The sequence below is a fragment of the Danio aesculapii genome, chromosome 20 (assembly GCF_903798145.1).
Source record: "Danio aesculapii chromosome 20, fDanAes4.1, whole genome shotgun sequence".
Classification (NCBI taxonomy): domain Eukaryota; kingdom Metazoa; phylum Chordata; class Actinopteri; order Cypriniformes; family Danionidae; genus Danio; species Danio aesculapii.
Genome location: NC_079454.1, coordinates 5,763,926 through 5,790,837, shown reverse-complemented (window position 1 = coordinate 5,790,837; position 26,912 = coordinate 5,763,926). Strand labels below are relative to the sequence as shown.

At 37.3% G+C, this 26,912-nt stretch overlaps 1 protein-coding gene across 2 annotated transcripts in view; it reads right to left on the bottom strand.

Annotated features, from left to right (window-relative positions):
• rad51b (RAD51 paralog B) overlaps nucleotides 1-26,912 on the bottom strand; it is a 76,679-nt gene that overhangs the window by 16,613 nt on the left and 33,154 nt on the right. Inside the window, exons 8-10 of one of the 2 annotated variants that reach the window (XM_056480976.1) lie at nucleotides 24,621-24,730; nucleotides 18,143-18,221; nucleotides 11,195-11,270 (exon numbers count right to left, since the gene is read on the bottom strand). In XM_056480976.1, the coding sequence (XP_056336951.1) occupies nucleotides 11,209-11,270; nucleotides 18,143-18,221; nucleotides 24,621-24,730 (251 nt within the window). In that variant the 3' untranslated portion in view covers nucleotides 11,195-11,208. The remainder of the gene's footprint in view (nucleotides 1-11,194; nucleotides 11,271-18,142; nucleotides 18,222-24,620; nucleotides 24,731-26,912) is intronic. The other variant, XM_056480975.1, reaches the window with a different exon arrangement.

The following is a 26,912-nucleotide window of genomic DNA, read 5'->3' as shown; positions in this document are numbered from 1 at the left end:
TATGAAGACATTAAATACCTGTCCAGGGATGTTTTTGATTATATAGGAGCGAATCTCTGCAGGACAGTGGCTCTCCAGGATTGAGGTTCCCCATGCCTGTTGTATATGACCATGAGCAGACTTGTTGTTCCACCAAACACTCTCCTGCTTCATGCAGACTAATGGCCCGTTTCTACTGAGTCGTACCGTACGGTATGGTATGGTTCGATACACTTTTATGGCCGTTTTCACTGTCAAAAGGTATCAAAAAGCGAACCGTACCATACCAATTTCTGGGCACCCTTTGCAAAGGGTACCTAGCACAACAAGGATACCAAAAGGTGGAGCTAGACACGCAGCTGAACGCTATTGGTTAACAAGGAAAAGTCACTAGCGTGTGTACAAGCCAGGTGACATTACATCATAATACTATTTACAGTTGAAGTCAGAATTATTAGCCCCCTGAATTATTAGCCCCCGTTTATTTTTTTCCCCAATTTCTTTTTAACGGAGAGAAGATTTTTTTCAACACATTTCTAAACATAATAGTTTTAATAACTCATCTCTAATAACTGATTTATTTTGTCATGATGACAGTAAATAATATTTGACTAGATATTTTTCAAGACATTCTAAACAGCTTAAAGTGACATTTAAAGGCTTAACTAGGTTAATTAGGTTTACTAAGCAAGTTAGGGTAATTAGGCAAGTTATTGTATAATGATGGTTTGTTCTGTGGACTATCGAAAAAAAAATAGCTTAAAGGGGCTAATAATTTTGCCCTTAAAATGGTTCATAAAAAATTTAAATATGCTTTTATTCTAGCCAAAATTAAACAAATAAGACTTTCTTCAGAAGAAAAAAATATTCAGACATGCTATGAAAATTTCCTTGCTCTGTTCAACATCATTTGGGAAATATTTAAAAAGGAAAAAAAAATCAAAGGTGGGGCCAAAAATTCTGACTTTAACTGTATATATAATAATGAGCCATGGTCGACCCAAGCTCAAACAAACCTTGTCGTCGTCTTGATGAACAGAAGAACAAAATCTGCCATGTCCTGTTTTTGTTTTACGAGGCCGTCTAAAAGTGTGAGCAGTTTCACTTTCTCCAGGGAGCTTGCGATCTATATTTGAAATGACAAACTTTTTGAGCTGATGATAATAATGTGCGTGTGATTATTGAAGTGCTTCTGACATCCGATCCTTTCAGAAATGGACAAACGCCAGAGTGAAGCGCGACAAAAAGGAGAAGTCAGAAAAAGCAAAGGAGCAAATGATGCTTCTGCAACTTAAAACATGAACAAACTGCCACGTTTAACTATTATCATTGCCTTTTGGACTATTATGAACTCGGAATGACGGTATTACTTTCTAACAGAGGTTACGTGTGCTGGTGAAGATTAAAGATACAGATGAGAGGTTTGCACTAACTGTAGGCTATATGTTGTGTGTTGTTTTTGAACACAAATAAGGACTAAATGTATGCTGTGTGTAGTAAGGGTCTGTGTGACGGTAAGGGGCTGTATGTGATCATATATGCTGCATTTATTTATTTATTTTATATAACTGTAGACATTACAGTAGGCTTTCACTTGATCTGCAGTTATAATCAAATTACTGAAACTGAAACTTTGTCATACACCCCACCCACCAAATTGGTACCCTTTTAGCAGTGGAAACGCAAGCCTGATAAAGGTGACCCGTACCATACCGTACTGTACCACTCAGTGAAAATGGGCCATAATGTCCTAAAGAATCAAGCTCCAGCCTGCCCCAACAAACTGCTCTGAAAGTTTCAAGAATCCTACAACAACTTGATGAACTAATTCAGGATTCGTTTTTAGCTCTTCTGGGTTTGTGGCAGAACATCCCAGAAGTAGAACTGCATGCTCAAAAAGCTGTAGAATATAGACAACATCCTTCATATCTTCTCCTAGTTGAGGAAACTAACGAACTGTTGGAGCCTGTTTCCGTACAATTTTTGTTTTGGCTCAGAGTAGGTGTTGATGGTCCATGAAACAGTCCATGGAAACCATTTTGAAATCCCCTAGTTGTGCTATCCAATATCAATGAGCCATTTTAAGACAATCCACATGGATTTAGTGCCAGTGTTAACCGAATACATCTCTGTGGTATAATGCACAGTAGTGGTACCACAATGAAAAGTTACATTCATGTCCAGCTTATGGACTGACCGGGTCATGCCAATGACCATGAACATACAGGAAACTCAGAACTAAACACATGTTCCTTCCAGACACAGGCCACCGTCACTGAAATTTAGTTTTTTTTTCTCTCTCATACAACTCATACAACCTTTGTATCCTACCATCTGTTTTGTACAGACATTAAGTGTCTGTCTGGAAAAAAATTTACATTCGCCAATTAAGGTGTGACGTGAACTTGCACTTGAAGCAGAGTGTGTTTCTTACAGTGCCTAAAAAGACTCAGCCCATAGCACAACATTCATCAACAACAGAATGTTGTACTCAAACGCATGAATAAGAAACAAGTTTTCCAAATTTCCCAGCAAGACATAATACCACAATACCACAAACCACCCTCGCTGCCAAGAAGCGCTTCTACCAGAGAGCTGCTACAGTACTAAACCAATATTCACAAGTCACTCTGTAATAGCTTGGCCTTTGGCCTTGGCGTTAAGCAAACACAAATGCTGATTCAAATATATTCAATCCCTGTGCACAATTCTAGAATCTTTCATGTTTGCTTTGGAAATATTAATAAAAAGCAAAATATGATAAACCACCAGCACCAAAAGAGGAAGTGAAAGGCTTTACCAAATATCTTTTACAATTCCTTTGGCTAAAAAATAATGCAGAAGTTCACACATGCGAATACAGAGAAGTAATATAATACTTTGTTTTGTTTGTGAGGTAATGCCTCACTGATGGCAGACATCTGAACCATTAGATTCTGTTAAATGGTTCAAAACGGCAAACATATTAAACTAACTTTCAGCACTATTTATTACATAAATCTTTCTCATCTCACTTCTCATTAACCTCATACAAACCGACTTGCTGACAAGTTAAAAGTTGTCCTACAGTTTACTCCTAACATCAGACACTAGACTAGTTTTGCCAAGGACTACAGAATACACAAGATGTGTCACTCGTACAGTTTTAAATTGGGAAAAGTGTAACGGTCAATATGGCAAATGAAGCCTCGCCTACTAGTACAGGAGCCAATCATCGATCGCTGTAGACTGCAGCTCTGCACAAAACGCGTTTGGCCAGTGGAGAAATGGTCATGCCCATCTGAGCCTGGTTCTCTCAAGATTTTTTTTCTTCACTTTCGCCAATTGGTGAAGTTTTTTCCTCGCCGCTGTCGCCACTGGCTTCCATGGTTAAAGATCTGTGGAGCTGCGCATCGATGGATTTGCTCTTCAGTGTTTTGACTCTCAGCAGTGAATATTAAACCACACTCAACTGAGCTGAGCTGAGTTTCTATTTACTATGATCTTTTATGTGAAGCTGCTTTGACACAATCTACATTGTAAAAGCGCTATACAAATATAGTTGAATTGAATTGAATTGAATTGAATGGTTTCCGGGGGAAAAACTCTGACCAGACATGTGCTTTAATGACAGTTTGGTGGTCAACAAACACACTGGAATCTCAGCGAATACTTGCTTCACAGACATAAGAAATATATCCAAATAATGAATCTGTATCTTTAAACGAATCAACTACACTTGAAAACAAAAGTTTGAAACGAATCTGTATGAATCGAACGCAAGGTACAGTCCGTCCTGACAAACGCACATCACATGACAGCAGCTACTCAAACGCCCACAAACTTGTAAACAAAGAGTCTCTGTCATTTCTGGAAGAGATTCGCCATCGTGACCAAGTTGTGGATTACTTCAGAAGATCGGCGCGATCAGAGGATCATTATTCAGAGGATGATAATGGCCACAATTGAGGTTGGTGACGTGATCTCGTTACTTTCGAGTGCCCATGTGCATTAGCTCGGGCAATCTGACAATTTAGTTTGATTTGAACATTTAGAAACGAAACTTATTATACGGTTGTTGTTTCATTTTTATTGGCTAACAGTTTTAGACAGAATGTCCTAACACACTGCCCGAGAAACATTTCAAAGATGTCCGCCGAGTGGAATGACTTGCCTTAAAGGGACTTTGGTTTTGCTAGACCATTGAATTATAAACCTCAAGAAACTTTGTCCCCAAAGAGGCAACTTGTCAAGATTATGCGATTAGCTACTAATCTGTTCCAATTCTGGAAGGGCTCATTCTGTTTGTGACTAGCTGATAAAACATTACGAGGCATTCGTTTGTTCTTACATTTTATGCTTTTGAGAATGTGACGTGTGCTGAATTATCAGTATGATGGTCTACAGTTTTCATAGTGACACACCTTTAATAACGCATCGATGTAAGTGTTTTGAGCTATTAAATGAATGATATTCATTTAATCATCAAACTCTAAATGAATCAGCATGTGCCGAATAAGAGAGGTGTGAGAGACATTTGTGATTAATATCAGCATGCTTACATCATCTGCCGCTATGATATTTACTGTAACGTTTGGAAGCAGGTTTGAGTCATTTCTTGCTCATGGTGAGATAAAAAGGGCGGCCATATGGTGACAGACAGACAGATAGACAGGCAGACACAAACACACACAGCGGCATCCAGCTCCTCTATTCTGCCGTGACAGCATCTTCCATATGTGCTCCACGGAGAGTCCCAGCAGGCTGTTAAACAATCCTGTGTCCATAAGTGAAATCCCAGACGTTCAGAATATTGGGTAATATCTCTTTTCTACATTCTGCCTTGAATTAGCACTGCATGGAAATCGTGACATCATTATCTCACCCTCTGCTTGTTCTTAACCTGTTTTAGGTTGTTTTTTTAAAGATATTTTGAAGAATAGACACTTTTTTTACCTAAAGTAAAGGAATTCAATAGTTAACGGTAAAATGTCAAAAAAATTATAATAATAAAACAAAAAGACAACCATAAAGGTTTTGATTTACTTAAGGATGAGCATATAGTGAGTACATTTACATTTTTTTTAATGAACTATCCCTTTAAACACCGCAATACAGTATATTTTGATTAAAAATATATTGTTGAAAAATATTTGGTAGGAATCAACCATGTGTCGTTTACTTTATATGGGTTATAAATAAGAAACATGCTGAGAATTGGGTTTCTATTAATTTTTTAGTTATTGACTTTAGTTGAAATGTGTTGCTAACATCAATATTTAAGTTAAACCAATTAATCTTAGCAATTAATTTCAATTTATTCAATTTATTATTAATTTTGATCGTTGTCTTGCTGAAATGTCCACCCTGGTTTCATCTTCATCATCCTGATTATGTAGAGGTTGGACTGAAGCAGCTTATATTAATTTACACTGACGAAGGACAGAGGGCTGCTAAAGAACTACTGAGAGATTTCAGCTGCTGTCTGGCCTTTCACTGCCTTTCTACACCTCCCTTTCTTCATGTTTTCAATACTTTTTCCCAGATCATTTATTTTGATTACGCACAACTTAATTTGTAAACTAATTAGATTTGTTTTCGTTGCTTATATGGATTTCTTTGGTTGCTACCAACATCCAGGGCAAATTTCAAGTCAACATCACCTTTAGAAATATGTTTTGAGAAAAACAGTGACGTGTTCAATACTTATTTTCCCCACTGTAGATACAGAAATTATACTATAAATCATAAATCTCCAGAAAATAAGAGATTTCAAGTGGTCTCTTAATATTGTTGAAAAATATTTGGTAGGAATCAACCATGTGTCTTTACTTTATATAGGTTATAAATAAGAAACATGCTGAGAATTGGGTTTCTATTAATTTTTTAGTTATTGACTTTAGTTGAAATGTGTTGCTAACATCAATATTTAAGTTAAACCGATTAATCTTAGCAATTAATTTCAACTTACATCAGTTAGGCTAACTTAAACCATCAAGTTAAAACTAGTTTAACTTAAAGTAATATTTTAAAGGAACACTTTTACAAATCACATAGTTGAGTTGTATCCTTTTTTAATCCATTCAGCTGATCTCCAAATCTGGCATGAGCACTTTTTGACCATTAGCAAGACAAAACTTTAAAGTTACATCATTTAGGCTAACTTGAATCAAACTTAAAACGAGTTTAACTTAAAGGAACATCATGAAGAAACAATTTTACAAGTCACATGGTTGAGTTTTATCATTTTTGAATCCAATTAGCTAATCTCAGCGTTTGTCATGAGCACTTGTAGCTTAGCTTAGCACAAATTATTGAATCGGGTTAGACCATTAGCAATTTATTTAAACTTAAATCAATTAGGATAACTTAAACCATCAAGTTAAGACAACTTTAGCTTAAAAGAACACTTTAAAAGGAACAATTTTACAAGTCACAGTTGATTTTTATCTTTTTTTTTTATCCAATCAGCTGATCTCTGGGTCTGGAATGAGCACTTTTAGCTTAGCTTAGCATAAACTATTGAATCGGGTTAGACCATTAGCAATATATTTAAACTTAAATCAATTAGGATAACTTAAACCATCAAGTTAAGACAAGTTTAACTTAAAGGAACACTTTAAAAAGAACAATTTTACAAGTCACATAGTTGATTTTTATCCTTTTTTTTTATCCAATCAGCTGATCTCTGGGTCTGGAATGAGCACTTTTAGCTTAGCTTAGCACAAATTATTGAATCGGGTTAGACCATTAGCAACTCATTTCAACTCGCATCAATAAGGCTAACTTAAACCATAAAGTTACAACAAGTGTAACTTAAAGAAATTCTCCAGGTCTCCAGGTATGGCATGAACAATTTTAGTTTAGCTTAGCATAAATTATGGAATCGGATTAGACCATTAGCGTCATGCTCAAAAATGACAAAAAAAGTTGATAAATTTCCTATTTAAATCTTGACTCATCTGTAGTTACATCGTGTAAATTAAAAGTGACATAAAAACAAATGTTGTCATGACTTTTTGTATAATTGTTTATAGTGCATGAAAGCTCTCATTAAGAATGAAGCTGTTTATGCTGCACAAAATTATATATATTTTATTTATGACAGATTGATTGACAAATTACTGTTGTGTTTGCGATGATAAAAAAACTAATATATATATATATATATATATATTGAAACACTAAAATCGAGTATATTTTGGTAAATAAAGCAAATTTATAATTCCAAATTAGCATTCTGCACACAGAAGTAGGGATCCACAATAAATCTGCAGTCATATTAATATTGGCTGATAAATGTCTTTTAAGCAATCATCCAAAATAGCTTAATATATGTATTAAAGTAGACATATTATAGATTATTTACATTAGTTGAACTGTTTCAGGGACTTGGTGAGGACTTTTATTTGGTACATTTAAAAGAATTTATAGGTTTTGCTGCCTTTTAAATTACCAGTCAGAATGTATAAAAAGTTTTGCTGTTTAATATGTGCATGTGAAAAAAAACACTTTATTCATAAAAACTGTTTATTTAAAAATATTTGTAACAAAATTGTGGTGACCAATTTACTGATACCTTAATCGAATATTTTTTCTATTACTAGTCTTGTTACTAGAAAATGATGAACAGCAAACTGCTCATGTCTTATTTTTAGACAAGATCTGATGTAAGACTATCTATTTAGTTTCTTGGAAGGAACTCTGATTTAAGGCTTATTGGGAATTTAAAATGCTGAGATTAACTAATCATCATCTCACAACTTCCCTCAGAATCACATAAAAATGTCTCACAACACTTTTGCCAGAGGAAGTTACATAACACGAAGGCATTACAGCAACTCAGAATGCCATAATTTATTGAGATGAGGCAGTGTTGACTGGATCAGCACAATGTCATGATAAACATTTAAAGGTTATGGGCCAAAATATTCAAGTGCATTTTTTCCCATTGACACTAAATGAGAAGCGTTGTCTTTTTAAGCAGTTTGGTCATGTTAAAAACTTCTTGACCCCTACATTATCTTCCATGCAGCAGTTTTGAAATTGTTTTGACGAAACACAAATTATATATATATATACAAATTATATATGTACAGTGGGGAAAATAAGTATTGATTCACTGTTTTTTCCTGGGAAAAAATATTTCTAAAGGAACTGTTGACATAGAATATAACCAGATTTAGGTAAAAACCCAAACAATACAAACATAGAAATAAATCAAAACAATCTGAAAATGTAGTTGTGTAATAACAATCAAATGACACAAGGAGAAAAATCACTCCAATATGACTGTGGAAACTATACATACAGACAGATCTGTCCAAACAGCTTACTAAAGTCGATTTTCATCATAGGTACCTTTTAAATGAACATTTTCACCATCACTCACAAACCAGTAACCAACAATAATCATTTCTGGATTCGAGTGAACTACCGAGATGTGTTCGAATCAGAATCATTAGCAGGAAGCATATTAACTGCGTATATGTGTGTGTGACTGACTCGAGGACATTGTGAAAAGAGCTGAGAGAGAAGTGTGTGAAGAAGAGCGTTTCAAAGGTCTTTCTCATACAGCCTCTTTATTTGAAGCTGGCAGGCCTTGAGCGCTACATATCAAAGATGCACTTGTTAAGAGAGAAAGAAAGTGAGAGAGAAAGAGAGAGGCTGATTAACACAACTGATGCAGAGAGCCAGACCACAGCAAAACTATTCAAGAGCTGGACTCAACTAGACACACATATGACTGTCTCACTGAGACGCACAAAGACGCACAACCACACATACACTTCACAGAGAAGCACTGTCAGCAAAACACAGAAATGAGGGATCGCTTAGATGTGGGTTGCATATGAAATCGCCTATTACTCCAGTAGGTACAACATATGAATCTGAATTTACTACACGGCCATTAGAAAAGTATGTTTTATATCAGGGGTGGGCAAACTCAGTCCTGGAGGGCCGGTGTCCTGCACAGTTTAGCTCCAACTCTGATCAAACACACCTGCTTATAGATAATTAGTGATCTTGGAGACACTGATTAGCATGTTCAGGTGTGTTTGATTAGAGTTGAAGCTAAACTATGCAGGACACCGGCCCTCCAGGACTGAGTTTGCCCACCCCTGTTCTATACAGTATGAATGAGAGCGATATCAAATACCAAAGACTATAGAATAAACAAGACATGTCACCCGTATACTTTTGAATGAAGAAAAGTGTAACTATCAATATGGCGAATGAAGCACCGCCTTCAAGTACAGGAGCCAATCATCGATCGCTGTAGACTGACGATTCTCCAGGAAAGGGGCTCGGACAGGATGTGAGTTTCCACAGATTTTGTGATTCGTATGTTTAGAAACGAAAGTAAAGAGACAGTTATTGTTTAATTTAATTGATGATTCTTAATATGAAATTTTAAGTGAAAGCTTGGCAAGACATTTTGGAGAATTTGATTTTCCCCCATTCAAACAGAATGCCGAGCATACTGGCCGAGGAGGCATTTCAAAGATGGCCGCCGAGTTAAATTACTTGCCTCAAAGGGTCACGAAACACCAAAACACATTTTTTAAGATGTTGACAGCCATATATGCGTCCCACGTTGCTAAAAACACTAGGACGCATATATTTCACGGAAAAGTGAAAATAGGTTGTTTTTGCGTTATTTCGAGCAAATTCGTTCTTCCGGTTTGAAACTAACTTTTGAAGCTACGTCATGCAGATTAGATCCTTGCCTGTAATCCAGTGTGGAGAGTGGATGTCTCTACCTGCGAGTACATCGTGAAATCTATGAGTGTGCAGCATTAATAGATGCGAAAGACTTGGTTCAAACCAATCAGCGTGCTCTATTGTGAATGAGGTGCCACTTCATTAATATGCATGATATCTTCGAATAAGGTTTTTACCTGTTACAGTGTTCAGACGGCAGAGAGACGGTGCCAAAACAAGTGGAAGAAGAAGAATTTGGAGACATGGGTCGTCAGTGTTTTGTTTATAAATGTGCTGCAACGAAGGTTTTGTTTTCATTTCCCGCTATGAGAGCGCAGCTGGACTCATATGTGGATTACAGTGAACGCGACACACGACAGAAATACGGAACGGTTTGTAAGGAACATGTTTTACCTGAGAGCTTTTCTTATTTTCCCTACTGTAGATACACAAATTATACTATAAATCATAAATCTCCAGAAAATAAAAAATTCCAAGTGGTCTCTTAATATTAAATAATATTCAAATATTTTGAGTTGTACAATAAAGCTGTAATTAACAGTATTTACAGTAAAGACCTTCAATACAAAACTCTTTAAATATACACAGTTGAAGTCAGAATTATTCACCCCCTTTGCATTTTTTTTTCTTTTTTCAATATTTCCCAAATGATGTTTACCAGAACAAGGAAATTTTCACAGTATGTCTGATAATATTTTTTCTTCTGGAGAAAGTCTTATTTGTTTTATTTCGGCTAAAATAAAATCAGTTTTTAATTTTTATTAAAATCATTTTAATGTCTAAATTAGGGCCCATTTAAGCTATATTTTTTCGATAGTCTACAGAACAAACCACTACAAACCACACAACAAACCATTAAGTTATACAATAACTACCCTAATTACCCTAACCTGCCTGGTTAACCAAATTAAGCCTTTAAATGTCACTTTAAGCTGTATAGAAGTCTTGAAAAATATGTGGTGAAATATTATTTACTGTCATCATGGCAAAGATAAAATAAACCAGTTATTAGAAATGAGTTATTAAAACTAATATGTTTAGAAATGTGTTGAAAAGTGAAAAAAGTTTCTCTCCGTTAAACAGAAATTGGGGAAAAAAATAAATGGGGGCTAATAATTCTGGGGGGCTAATAATTATGACTTCAACTGTATGTAATTGTGCTCTTGTACAAATTTGACACATAAAAAAACATGCCAGAGTAATTGGTGGTTCATTCCACTGTGGCAACCCCTAATAAATCAGGGATTAGGCCGAAGAATAATAAGTGAGAGTGACCAACACAATCTCACGGCAATTCGTAACTTTTTGATTTAGTGGCTAATTCGTACTGAATTCGTACGATCTAATTCATACAATTTAGTACGATTTGTTCATCCGCCAATGACAATTGGGTTTAGGGGTGGGGTTAGGTGCCACGCCTCCTTTTTAAAAATCGTACAATTTTGTACGACTGAACTCGTACGAATTCGTACGAATTAGCCACTAAACTGTCAAAACGTAAAATACTTACGTTTTCTCGTGAGATCAGGCTGGAGTGACTGGTATGGTGTAGAAGCAATGAGCTGCAAGCTTTTCAAGCATTTGACCTTAACCAATGCAGAGAACATGTGAGTAAATGAGATTGTGAAAATTGGCAAGGAGTAAAATGCACAAGAGTTTCTGTGAGATTGTGTTTATACTGCATTTGACAAATCTTACAGAAAACGAGCTGCTGTTAAAAGGGATATTTTCCATTTATAAAGGAAATGCGGCAAGATTTTTCACATGCAAGCTGCAGATTATCTGATTCAACAACAAAATAAGCAACAATGAACAAATCAGCTTGGTTTATTTTTTATACTGCATTAATATCCCATGCAAAATCTACAACGCCTGTCTAAGCAAAAGTGCAGAATGAGCAAATTTAGTATTCGCTTCCTCTATAAAACCCAACAAAAACAAGAACAAGCTCCTAAATGTGAGCTCATATCAGCTGTGGAGCATGCATTAACAGGAAGTGTGAGCTCTTTGATTATTCATTGTTATTAAATTATGCTGAATCGATACCATTGATATCAATCGTAGCTTTCTTGTACAATGCATAAGCAAACGGCTTCAATGCCAAACCCCAAAAATGGACTCAGGTAAAGCAGGGTGAATTATCAGTGAATCACTTCCAAGTGCTGTTAAAAACCAACCACATATACACCACTATAAAGCTCTGTTGAAGAGCCAAAAACATTCCCACTGTGTTTTTCCTCTGATATCCTGTTTCCCATTAAAGTTTTGTGGTGTTGGGAATCCACACAAAACCACCCAGAGGTAAACTGTGAAGCCCATGGGTGAATTCAAATGGTCCTGACAGGACAGCCAGAGGTCCTAGCATGGTAAAATGTAGTGGGCAGAAGTTCTGGCTGAAGCAGAAGTAGCCAGAAACTTTTTTTTTACTGTACTTAAAAGGATAGTTCACGCAAAAATCAAAATTCTGTCATCATTTACTCACTCTGCACTTGTTGAAAACCGGTTTGAGTTTCTTCTGTTGAACACAAAGGAAGATATTCTGAGGAATGTTGAAAAAAAAATAGTATCTATGGATGTCAAAGGCAGCTATTTCCAACATTCTTCACAATATATTTCTTAGAAGAAAAAAAACTCTGTACTTTGCTTATCAAATCCATTTTTATTTCACTAGACAATCCAGAGCATATTACTGTACATTTTACTCCATTACATTTAATAAAAAACATGTACTTGTTATTTTGAACTTGAAAGATGAATGAAATATGGTCACCCACTCATAGACATGCAGACTTGTTAAGCCCCAGTCAGATCAGCCTGATCTCACGAGAAAACGTAAGTATTTTACGTTTTGCCAGTTTAGTGACTTATTCGTACGAATTCGTACGAGTTCATTCGTACAAAATTATACGATTTTAAAAAGGAGGCGTGGCACCTAACCCCACCCCTAAACCCAACCGTCATTGGGGGTTGAGCAAATCGTACGAAAATGTACGAATTAGATCTTATGAATTCATACGAATTAGCCACTAAATCAAAAAGTTACGAATTGCCGTGAGATTGTGTTGGTCAGATCACATGAATTCGTCATGATTTCAGCTTGATTTCCTTGACGTAGGGTGTTGTGGGGATTCGTAAATGGCAAATGGGTATCGTGACACAAGATTCAATCATTTCTTATCTTGTAATGTGGCATAGTCCATGATAATTGATACCATGCCGCTCGACACCATCGCAAAAAGTCTAGCATGTTACATTTTTTCTCATTCTTCATGACGAGTTCCATCATGTGGATGACTCTGTGCAATAGGAGCACATCAATTCTTGGTTATCTTAGCGGGTGCTGCCATTAACGCGCCGGTCAGGTAATCAACAAATAGGCTGCATATTTACTTATACTGTCCAAAGACATGTGGTACAGGTGAATAGGGTAAGCTAAATTGTCCGTAGTGTATGAGTGTGAATGAGTGTGTATGGAAGTTTCCCAGAGATGGGTTGCAGCTGGAAGGGCATCCTCTGCGTAAAACATGTGCTAGATAAGTTGGCGGTTCATTCTGCTGTGGTGACCCCGGATTAATAAAGGGACTAAGCCGAAAAGAAAATGAATGAATGAATGAAGATATTCTGAAAATGTTGGAAACCTGTAACCATCAACATCCATAATAGGAAAAACAAATAGTATGGAAGTCAATATTTACGTTTCCCACATTCTTCCAAACATCTTCTTTCAAGAGTTCACACTTAGATAATGCTCGACTATGATAGCGGGTTTGGCATGCTGTCCCGGGAGAGAACCCTGAGCTCGGAGATAGATGAGCCCAAGGTTCCCGCCTGGTCAATGAGCATTAGGAGGGATACGAGATCAGGAGTTTCTCGAGTGCCCCCTTTTGCTATGTATGTGTTAAGTGCTTGTGACTGTATTACGATTCACTTATGTACATGTTTTTAGACTGTGGGAGGAAACCGGAGGACATGGAGAAAACCCACGCAAACTCCACGCAGGGAGTGCCGACTGGCTCCATTAGAACTTGAACCTGTGGCCTTTTTACTGCGAGGCAGCAGTGCTAACCACTGAGCTACCGTGTTGCCCGATCATGAAAGTGGAGGAGGGAGAAGGGTAGGATGGGGGGGGGGGTCCAAAAAACGAAGATAAGGAATGAAGTTTAGGCAGGATATTTATAGTAGCTTTAGAATGATCTGATAGGCTAGCTAATGATTAGCAATGAGGATCAGCTGTAGTCAATCATATCACGTGCTCCTCTTGAAATTAGTTTGTGAAACTTCACTTTGTGTTCATCAGAAGAAGAAAAAAACTTAAATCAAGTGAAGGGTGAATAACAGGGTGAGTTTCATTTGTGGGTGAACTAACCTTTTATACTTATACTGGAGAAATATTTTAGTAGGTTATGTTTAATGTGTGTACTTTGTCCAGCATTGCCTAGAAGGTCTGTCACCAGAAACCACACGCACACAAACGAATACAAAGCATCCATGGGTAGTTTTTATGATTCTTATTGCTGGCATTCAGTCAAGTAACAGAATCTGAGGTGTCGTTTTAAAGGGAAATTTCACTCAAATAGGAAAACTGTCATCATTTCTTATCCTCCACGTGTTTTAAACCTGTATGAGTTTATTCTGCAGAACACAAATGAAGAAATTCTGAAAGATGGTAGTAAATAATCAGCCACAAACCACTTAATTTTTTTCTTAACAGAAGGCAGAAGGTTACCCTCAACAGAAGGTTACCCTCAACCTTTAGGTAACCAACTTTTTTTACATGCAGGTTTGGAAAAAGTGGAAGTTGAGCAAGCGAAGACACAAATGTCTTTTTTTAAATGCCTTTAAAAGCCACATTTACTTAACACAAGCACGAGAGAAGGAGTGTACAGTTTTCTGAGCGATCTACTGTGTGCAAATTAAAGATAAACCACACATGTGCTCTTTTTCAAATATTTCCCAAGTGATGTTTAACAGATCAAGGACATTTTTACAATATTCTCTATTATATTTTTTCATCTAGAGAAAGGTTATTTCTTTTAGTTTGGCTGTTTTGAGGTTTTAAAGATGAATATTACTAGCCCCCTAAATTGTTATTATATTATCTTGGTTTTGATTGGCTACAGAACAAACCGCTGTTGTCAATGAGTAGCCCCACATAAAATCTGTGAATGCAGACTATTTAACTAATATAATTAGTTAATTAGAATTAGTATAATTAGTCTCTAATTATAATTTTTTTATAATTTAATTTAGATTTTTGAATAACATGCAGATGTTTAGATTATTTATGTACAATACCTATTGCTAAGTAACATTTTCTGTCTTTTATTTTTTTATTTATATATATATATATATATATATATATATATATATATATATATATGAGAGAATTTTTTCTCCCAAAAAGTTTTCCAAACAGATTTGCATTGTAAATCTTAAATAAGTTAAAAAGTTATACTTTTTTTGTTTCAATTGTTAGGTTTATAGCTACTATATTCTCAAAATCCTTCCTTGTAAACCTGCAGATATTTTGTATAATATTCTGTGCAGAAATAGCATAATAATATAGAATAAAACAATAATATAAAATAATCCAGATTCAGTCTGGCCCAATGATTTGCCTTGTTAACCAAATTAAGCATTTAAATTGCACTTTAAGCTGAATAGTAGTGTCTTGCAAAAATAAATGAGCTATTAGATATTAGTAGGGATGTGACAAGATTTCTCGTAGAGGTGAAAAGTTGTCTCGTGAGTTGTGATGTTACGATGAAGCGTGAGGGTGAATTTAGCTCTGAAGGTTGGAGGCAGGATTTGATTTGAACTGCAAATCAAATGCTTTGCAAAGACCTGGCAACCCAGGTTTGGCTTGGGAGTTGTGCGTGTCACTCGGTTGCTTGAGTGAGTATGAGTTCAGCAGCTGCTGCGTCCAACAGAGGCTACAACTGCAGCCACACACATTAACCATGCTTCATATCCATGCGATAGAATAGCACTTCAGATATGCTTAAAGTCATAATCGTCGTAAACGAATGGAATTACGACATATTCCTATTTCAGTCGCGTTATTGAAGTGCTGAGTAAAGACCGTAATCAAACTATTATCATCGTGTATGTCTTTTAGCCGCATTTTGCGACAGGATAAGACACTAGCTGTGCCCCAAATCGCATACTTATACACTATTCTACGCCATTTTGTAGTATAAAGAGTGTAAGTAGTGCGTTCACACTGAATTACCCGCATGATGCACTCATTCAGCCGGTAAAATGAAGTGTGGAATGATGGACACTTCATGCACTCAACGACCGCAGGTTTGCTCACGTAGCGCAAGGGGCGGAGCCATCGGGCGCACATGTTGCATAACTTTATTTATTTTGGATGGTGAAAGCAAAATTCTCCCACGAGAGTGATTATAGCGCCTCCTGATGGTGAATGCGGTTATATTCATGATACTCATGATTTGATAGTTTGGTCATTTATTTCGCTGATTTGGCAACCGTCAAACGTCATCAGGGAAACGGTTTGAATTTCCGCATAGTAAAAAAACATTAGTATTCCATTTGGGACGACACTACATACATATACTATGCTGTTGAGTGTGTAAGTGCATAGTGCATGAGTGCATAGTGTGCCATTTGAGACGCAGTTATACACACGGCTGTTTGACACTATTCTCTGCAACTACAGAGTCAGTAAAAAACCACAGACACGTCTCTAAGCGTGCGCTCACACACACGCACACAGTGAAATTCTGGAGACTCGAGACACACGCTTTCATCATCATGAGCACACGTTTATACTGTGGGTGTGCGGTCTCAAATTACATTAGAACAACTCTCTTCTATCAGTCCTTTATATTTGCATTCAGTAGCTCAGAGTTTGTGACAGGGGCATGCATGAAATCTTCCTGAATGAAAGTAAAACTAAAAAATTTAAAATGAAATACCAAAAATGACTTGAGTTAAGTTCAATTTGTGGAAATGAGTTTGATTCCTCATGTGAAATTGTATCGGGGAGAAGCCAGTCAGTAGAGTTTATAACTAACTATTTAGCATATAGCATAGAATTCATTAAAATAGAAAAAAAATAGAAATAAAATAAAATAGACATCAAATACCGTTCATTATAATTTTATTTAAAAAAAAGCACCTAAATTGTTTTGCACTTTGTGATTTTTTTTTTTCAGTAAAAATATATTTTCCATTCATATTTTGCAAATATTTAAATTCTATATAATAGAATATTTACAATATAATTACATTTACATTATATTTATAGAATTCGTTAAAATAGAAGTTATATAATTTATTACAAGTTTATTTGTATTTATTATAACATTTATTATCAGTTGAATAAAAGACTCATTTTCATTTATATATTTCATCATTGAAGATTTCTTAAAAATAGTGTAAAAAACTTCTCGTCTCGTGAACCCAATCTCGTGTCTTGTCTCGTGGAGTAATCATCTCATCACACCCCTAGATATTAGTTATTAAAATGATCATTTTTAAATGTGTTGAAAAAAAAATCTTCTCTCCATTACATTTCAGAAACATCTGAAAAAATAAACCAGCTTGAATTGGGCCGAAAGCATTTTTGAAGACTAAAACAAAACTAAAATACCTCCTTAAGATACTTTCATACTTTTCTAAAACCCAAAGCGCTTACAAGAAAGTAAAAACAACAAGGCACAGTAAACAATAAAAAAAATAAAATAAAACAACACAGTTAGAATAAAAGAGATATCACACATTAAAAACAGTCCTAAAAAGATGAGTTTTAAGTAGCTTTTTAAAAGCGTCCAATGAACCGGCATTCCTAATGTCAGTGGGAAGAGCATTCCTCAGTTTGGGAGCATGGAAAGAGAATGCCCTACCTCCCATGGTGTTGAGTTTGCAGCGAGGCTGAAACAGCGTAGGACTTGAGGCAGAGCGTAGACAGCGAGAGGTAGAGGAAATGGATATCAGGTCACAAATGTAACCTGGAGCAGAACCATGAACCGCTTTATATGTTAAAATCAATGTTTTAAAATCAATACGAGACTTGACGGGCAGCCAGTGAAGCTGTTGGAGTATGGGAGTGATGTGCGACCGAGACAATGTGTGTGTCAACACATGTGCAGCAGAATTTTGAATGTATTGTAATATCTTGAGAGAATTTGCTGGTAATTGGTATTGCGAAAATCCAAGCGAGACGTGATAAAAGCATGGACGAGTCTTTCAGCATCAGGCCTCGAGAGAAAAGGACGTAAGCGGGCTATATTACGAAGATGATAAAAGGCCGTTTTAGTTACATGTTTAAAATGAGGCTTCAGACTAAGCTCACTGGTATGGCATGTACTCACCTGCCTAACACTGTTGTCATGGTTTACAATGACATACTGTAATTCCCAGTGGAGTTTATATAGACATGAAAGTTTATCTAGGGATAGTTGTGTTAGTTTGCTGTTCATAACACACTCACCCTCAAGACGGATGCCTTCCTTCTGAATGGTGTAGCTCAGCACGGCAAAAGGAGCCACAGGTGACTTTGCTATAACAATCTAAAATAAAAATAAACAAATAAGACAACATTCAGATTTAGTTAGAGAAGGAAACTTTAAAATCAGGTTATCAAGTCGAAGCCCTGAAAAATAATAATAATAATAATAATTTTTAGGGCTGATAGTGGATTCGATTTGTTATAATACCATGGTTTCTGCTACATTCATTCTTCCGTGGTGGGGCGCCACACCAAATTTCATCCCGCCACAGCTTCTCATTCAAAACATTCAGTCGTGTTTTTTTAATAGCGGGTTATAAATCGCACTAAAACATAATAAAAGGTAAGTGAATTATAACAGTGCAAACCTTTTTGTAACCATAGTAGTGCTGTGCATTATTTGTTTAACCCTGTTTTGAATGAGAAGCTGTGGCGGGATGAATTTTGGTGTGGCGCCCCGCCACGGAAGAATGAATGTAGTGGAAACCATGGTATTATAACAAATCGAATGCACTATCAGCCCTAAAAATTATTATAATACCATGGTTTCCACTACATTCATTCTTCCGTGGCGGGGCGCCACACCAAAAATTCATCCCGCCACAGCTTCTCATTCAAAACAATCAGTCGTGTTTTTTAATAGCGGGTTATAAATCACACTAAAACATATTAAAAGGTAAGTGAACAGTGCAAACCTTTCTGTAACCATAGTAGTGCTGTGCATTATTTGTTTAACCCTTTAAGGTGACGTGCTGACTGACTGACAGACAGGTGCATGATGCGTGAGGCCAGCAAACACGACGTAGCTTTCAGTTAAGATGAACACAGTTTCCATAATTATACTTTATTTAAAGGTCTATGGTTTTGCTTGCAATGACTATCTTGCTGGAGTTTATAACCATTTCATTTTACTTAAGGAGGAATTACTGCCACTCTGTAGGTCTATTGGAGACATTCATAAATATTCCTAGCAAATCTAATAAATGTAAAGACATACTCATTACATAAACACACTAAATAGCACTTCAGCAGCTTTATTTGAGAGCGCACAAGAAAATCTGCACTTCAGCAGCATTTATTTGAGGGAGCGCAAGAAGATCTGCACTTGAGCAGCGTGTATTTGAGGGCGCGCAAGAAGTTTTGTGCATGAACAGAGGAAATTGGTGCTCGAGCACAGAGATTTGCATGCTCGTATTACATGAATGCGATCTCGACTTGTAATTCTGCACTCACGACATTTGTCTATGAAATAACGCCACATGTAGTTGGTAGATCTGTGTAAAAGGCCCAACAGAGTCTGCCGCCACAGCTGAAAAAAATCCTAGAGGAAACACTGAATACCATATTTTAAAGTACACTACCTGACAAAAGTCGTGTCACCTATCCAAGGTTTAGGAACAAAAAATAATAACTTAATATTATTTTTAATAACTTAACTTAATAATAATAAATCTGCGGAATTCTGCGCGCACAAATTCCGTGTGGGCCTATCTGGAAGGGCAAAGTAAGCGTTCTTGCAGGACTCCCAGAGTTCATCAAGATTCTTTGGATTCATCTTCAATGCCTCTTCCTTCATTTTACCCCATAATTGCTCAATAATGTTTAAATCTGGTGACTGGGCTGGTCAATCCTAGATCATCTTGACCTTCTTTGCTTTCAGGAACTTTTATGTGGAGGCTGAAGTATGAGGAGCGCTATCCTGCTGAAGTATTTGCCCTCTCCTGTGCTTTGTAATGAAATGGGCAGCACAAATGTCTTGAGACCTCAGGGTGTTGATGTTGCCATCCACACTGCAGATCTCTCGCATGCCCCTATACTGAATGCAACCCCATGATTTTTCCTTTACCAAACATGGCTGATTTCTGTGAGAACCTTTGGTTCATGCTGGTTCCAGTAGATCTTCTGCAGTATTTGTGAGGATTGGGATGAAGTTCAACAGAAGATTCATCGGAAAAATTCACCTAAGTCAAGTTATTATTTGTTGCTTTTACAACTAGGATCGACGACAAGACTTCAGGTAGTGTAACTTATTGTTAGTGTTAGCCATCCCTATTTGGTGTCTGCAATATGCTATTTTAGTGTTTCAGATAGATGCTGTACAAAAAGTGTTAGTAAATACATTAACTAATGAAACCTTAACTGTAACGTGTGAACCATACAATTACCAGCAGAAACTAGAACCCGAGGACAGAATAAACAGGCCATAATTGTCTGTTTGGTTCATCCTTCTACTTTCTTAAAGAGGAAAATCATCAGAGTAAATTAAGAAGCCCTGCAATAATGCAGCTTTTGTGTTCAGCATGTCAACATGAACTCTTTCCCCCTCAACAAAAAGGAACATCTATCTGCCTGTTACGTCAATAGGCATAAAAACAAGCATAGGATTCTGGAAAACAGCCCGTAGGGAAGAAGTGGCATTGGGTTTCCAGACTCAGCAGGGTCTGCTAGTAATCTGCGTCACAGCCTATAAGAGATCCTTCACAATCTGCATTACTCCTTTTGTCCGACATGGAAACCCTGCACTGAGGTGTGCCATGTTCAAAACGAAAGTATTGAAAACTGACACAACAAAACTCAGATGTGAGGCGAAGGGTGAAAAACTGCTAACTATTGAGTAAACACCCATCGGAAATGATTCAGACGTGCTAACATAAGCAAACAAAGAAAGCTTTTGTGATTTTGACTTAATATGAATGCGGCATCATTTGTGTACTCCAGAAATGAAGCAAATTTCCGTCTTGAGTTAACCGTTCTCAGGCAGAACGACTTGCTCTAGGCTTATTTGTATAAAAAAAATAATAAACTGGCGTGTTTTCCTTTTTTCCTGCTTTTGCAGGCGTATCTGGTTACCGGTGGTTAAGAATGAGTTAGTTTTTACAAACCTCCTTCCAGTTGTTTTGTGTGAATGTGGTTCCTCAATGATGCACCGTGACACACAGACACAAAGATTTCCAGTCAGTCACCAAACCAACCCAGTTCTGTTTATTCTGACCCAATCTTTCATGCAAGTAGCATAACTTTACCTCTAATGGGTAAAACTGACAGTAAATGGCTGTAAAGCAGGGAGTTTCTGAGGATTTTTTTTACTTAAGTGGCCCTGTCAGAGTCACTGAGCTGCACAAAAGAGCCAGGCACTATTGCTTTCCGTGTGTACCAGCAGTTTTGGACCACTGCCTCTCCATCAGAGTGCCTTTCTTTAAGTAGGAACTCAGTTGGAAAAGAGAAAAACAAAGTCCTAGGGGTTGTGTGGGTGTAGGGGCAATGAGGTATGCCATCATTTGACACGATGAAAACAAGCAGGGCAGGCTGAGACAGCGAGAGGGCTGGTGGAGTAAGCAGCTTTCTTTCTATCATGCTTAAAGACGAAATCAGCAGACAAGTTTCTTTTTGTGCATCATTCACTTTTAGCAAACTAACGGTAAGAGGGACATGGTTAAGAATGTTGTGGCCACTCCAAATGATAATAATAATAATAATTCCTTACATTTATATAGCGCTTTTCTGGGCACTCAAACACTTTACACATAGGGGGGAATCTCCTCATCCACCACCAGTGTGCAGCATCCACCTGGATGACGCGACGGCAGCCATTTTGCACCAGACCGCACACCACACACCAGCTGATTGGTGGAGAGGAGACAAAGTGATGAAGCCATTTATGATATGGGGATCGTTAGGAAGCCATGATGGACAGAGGCCGGGGGGTAAATTTGGCCTGGATGCCGGGGTTGTCGAAGGACAACCTGGGATTTATAATGACCACAGAGAGTTAGGACCTCGGTTTAAAGTCTCATCTGAACGACTGAGCAGTATAGAGTCCCCTTCACTATACTGGGGCATTAGGACCCACACAGACCACAGATTGGGGCCCCCTGCTGGCCTCACTAACACCACTACCGGCAGCAACCTAGCTTTCCCATGTGGTCTCCTATCCAGGTACTGACCGAACGCAGCCCTTCTTAGCTTCAGTGGGTGACCATGTGAGATTTGCAGAAAGCCCTGATGGTGCGGTTGAGTCGAACATTGAGTACGCCAATACTTTAATAGTTTTGATACAATTAAGACAATACTTTGATTAAGAGTCACCATGTAAACAGTGATTTTTGATTACCTTAATCTGACTAAAGTCATAACTGAACAAAACAGAAATGCAATTACGACGTGGAGTATGCATATATTAGTGGCTCAAATAAACACCGCAATCAAACTATTACCCTCATGTAGGACTTTTCGCCATATTTTCCGACAATATCCACACACGTGGCTGTCAGTAAAGGACCGTGTGCACACACACACACACGTCGCGAAATGCAGGAGTTTTTTCTTTCCATTTGGCATGCGTTGTTAAATTCCATAACACTCTTCCACCAGTCCTTACTCCTTATTTGCGTCCAATATGTCAGTTTGTCACGGGAGCATGAATGAAATGTTCATGAGTGAAAGTGAAGCTGCTGAACTGCAGTTAAAGTCACCCAAAATTACATGAAACTGTTACATGAAAGCACGTAAACACCTTTATTATAGTATTGTTTTGTCTATTAAGTTATCGTATTGTCTATTAAGGCAAATAACTAGATTACAGTTGCCATGTAAGCGTAGTCAGTAGTGTCTTCAAAGCTAGTGAAAGATCCAGAAGGGCATCCTGCTGATATGATTCAGAAGGGCACTTTTTTTGTCAGACGGCTCACCGGTTTGACTTTCATTCACTGTCATTCATTTAAAAAAGCACCTGGTCCATTTTATTTGTATATGTTTTACTCGAACGCATAAATTCTACAGGTGCCTGATAGTTAGATGTGGAGCTAACATTAATCAGATCACTCTAGTAAACACCTAAAAATCATCATCATAATTTACTCAAGTGCACGCCTCAATGTCTCGCATTGGTAGTCTAGACTATCCTGTCATAAAATGTGCCAAAATCCTACGCGATGGTAATAGTTTGATTGAGGTGTTTACGTGTTTACATTCAGAGAGCAGCATACAGCGGATCTTTCAGTCCATAATATTGTAGTGATATTAACGTACTGTTAACTTAGTAACTAAATCATTATGACTAAGGTATGTCTTTAAGCACTGAAAAAGTACTGCTGACGATCCGAACTAACTTTGCCTTCTGAATAAACATAACAAAAGCACATTGATCACACACTTACCAAATCTGTAGAGACAGGACAATCAACACCAACTGGAACGGTGTCTGTTTTTAAAAGGAGACGAGCGGCAAATTCGGATTTCACAATTTCCAGATGCGAAAGGCTCTTGGGTAAAAAAATGCTCCTTATAAACATATTTTTGTCGCATGTTAGCAGACCACTGTAATCCACACGTCAGTCCAGCTGTGCTCTCATAGCAAGGAAATGGATACAAAACCTTCGTTGCAGCACATTTATAAACTCAACACGACAACCCATGTCTCTAAACAAGTCTTCTTCCACTTGTTTAAATTACGGTTAGCAACACAATGCGCGTCTCTCTGCCGTCTGAACATTGTAACAGGTAAAAACAGACTTCAAAGCTATCATGCATGTTAATGAAGTTGTGCCTCATTCACAATAGAGCACGCTGATTGGTTCAAACCAAGTCTTTCTCATGAATTAATACTAAAAGCTCAAAGACGTCATGTTGTACCCGCCGGTACAGACATCCATTCTCCACGCTGAAATTTACACAAGGATCTAATCGCTGTGACGTAGCTTCTAAATTTCTTTTCAAACTGGAAGAACGAATTTGCTTGAAATAACCCAAAAACAACCAATTTTCACTTTTTTGTGAAATATATGTATCCTAATAGTGTTTTTAGCAACGTGGGACACATATATGACAACTGTCAACATCTCAAAAAATGTGTTTTGGTGTTTTTTGACCCTTTAAAGTCAAAACAAATTCTGACCCGCCACTTGAATTTATTAATCCAAACTTGTTGCACTGATCTTCGAATGTTCAGTTTATCCTGTGCAAATTGTATCCTCAGTTTGCTGTTCTCATCTGACAGGAGGGGCAGTGTGTGTTTATTTTTCTTCTTCTGCTGTTGTAGCACATCTGCTTCAAGGTTTGGTGTGTTGTGTGTTCAGATGATTGTAATAAGTGATTTTGAGTGACTGTTGTCTTTCTATCAGCTGAATCTGAATCTGTTGATTCTCCTCTGAACACTAGCTCTGAACAACTTTTATGGCGCATACTCTGTAAATTTTATACTTAGGTCAGCCCGTCTGGCAGCAACATACAGTAAATGACCTTTCACTCCCACTGTGATATTGTTGTGACCACACCTAAAAAAGTTATTGTAGTGCAAGATGTCAGCAATACCTTAGCTCTATAATCAGCAATGTTTACAGAGTAAGATGATACTGGTTTACTGTAAACGTTTAAACTGTACTAGAGTGGCTTAGTTTGTAATGGCAAATGAAGTTTGCTCTTTATATTTTTAAAGAAAATTTTGCACAGGGTAGGTGATTACCTGTCTTCGTTCCGTGTCCTCATACTGGACGATGAGACGAGTGTTAACACTGTGACTCCATGTGTTCCCCAGCGCCGCTGTCACAAACCCAGAATCCTCCTCAACAGATACTGAAAGCCCAAAACAGATTTCATACAGTCAGGCCTTAAATGTAAGATCTGTCAAGTGCCAAAATAGAGTAAAAAATGTGGCTTTGGTGATTTAATAAAACAGTTGTTTTATTGAAACCTGCAAAATAATTTAAACCAGGTGTCCATTTCTGCTCCCCGAGGGCCAACACTTGCCTTGAGCTTCCTAGTGAATATATAGACCTTGATTAGGTTCAGGGTTATGTTTCCCAAAAGCATTATTACCCAATTATTGTTGCAATTTCTGTTGAACTCTGCTGGTATAATGATGGGATGTGCGGACCCTCAGGGCCCCTTCATCTAAGAAATACTGACTCTAATGTTTTTGAAACCTAAATTGATCGGTTTATCGTGTATAATGTCTCAGGCGTAGTCCAAATACACCAGCATTTTAATATAAACTTAAGAGTTTTTACTCCTTTGTATATATATACACACACACACATGCATATTATATATGGCAGGGCCGTTGTTGGAGTGGGGCCTTGACAATGTCTGTGAAGGTCCCCTAAATATATGGGCCCTTAGAATGGTCCTAACTAATATTATGTATATTAATTATAGGTGGGCATAGACAAAAAAAAATTTTTACTCTAGATTAATCTAGATTAGTCTCGCAATTAATCTAGATTAAAATGGCTCATTTGAATTCTGCCAGTTCTACCCAAATAATAAGCCTTTGAGAACGGGTTTCTCAAGCCAGGTGGCGCATTAGACCAGGGGCTTATCTCCTGTTTCCAAAATGCATCACAAACTGCTTGAGAAACTGTTCTACTATGATAATTGGTGATGAAAATAAATTATGTTAAATAAGATGTACTGTTAGTAAATACATGTACTAACTACATAAGCTCCAAACAGCGATTTTTGATCACCTTAATCTGACTAAAGTCATAACTGAACTAAACAGAAATGTAATAAAGACATGTGGAGTATGCATATATTAGTGGCATTATTGAAGTAAACACCACGATCAGTAAACATCGTCATGTAGGACTTTTCGCCATATTTTCCGACAAGATCCAGATGAGAATAGATTAGCGGCGATATATATATATATATTTTTTTTATCGCGCGATAAGAGTCTCGCGTTAACGCAGATAACGGCCCACCACTAATATATATTATTAATAATATTAATATATATTAACATACATATATATATATATATATATATAAAGCAGTTTCATTGCCTGTACTCTAGATTTCATAGAGATATATCTATGGTGCTGGTGTATTTTCCCATTTCGAACACTTCTGGAAAGTTAATTTCGGACCGCTGTTTCGCCGTATTGCAATATTTCCCAATTGCCATAACTCACTCATCAACTGTGAATCATTTGCAAACTTGGAGCCATTGAGTCATTTTTTTGTGGTTTATAGAGCGAGTGCAGAGCAGATGATAAGACCCTGAAACAATGGAAGAGCTTCTCTAGGTCAGACACCTGAGGAAATCACTATTGACATAACACTCATCCGGGTCTTCTTCGAACTGCTATGTAAACACACCTGTGTGTTTTCGTTCGCTGGTTTTGGCGCAACCAGAAACAGCCAGGGCTTCTGAGGTCACGGTCTGGGTGTCTTTCTCATGATCCTCTGTTGTGTAACATTTAAGCGCCATGCTGTAATCTGACAATACCACTCACAACAGTCACATCAGCAACTCTCGCTTCCTCAAAACATTTCCTGTGGAAAGTCGACAGCGGGAGAAACCTGAAAAGGCTGGCACGGCATGTCAGTGAACTGGATGCCTGGAAGGCCCCTCCTCTGAAAAAACAACATCCTCAAAAAAAAAAAGTGGAAAAAAAAAAAATCTGGAAACAATAGTTAGCCGCTTTACAGCTCCAGACCTTTTTTTGGAGCTCTGTTTCACATTAATAGATAAAAGGGGTGAATTCACTAAACAGTGCCACTTTTTCACACAGAATTTCACCACAAATTCATGCTTTATTTACTAAACACACGCAATCCAGTTGAACCAGGTGTTAACAGACGGAAATAGCGCTGTGGAGATTATTTATATAAAAAGCCCATTCACGCCAAGGATGATAACCATAAATAGACAATAGCACAGTTCAGACCGCACTATAATGATACAAGATCACAAGAGTTTTCATGACAAAGGATTTCACTTGGATAGTTTTCAGAATATTTCTTTTTTCAG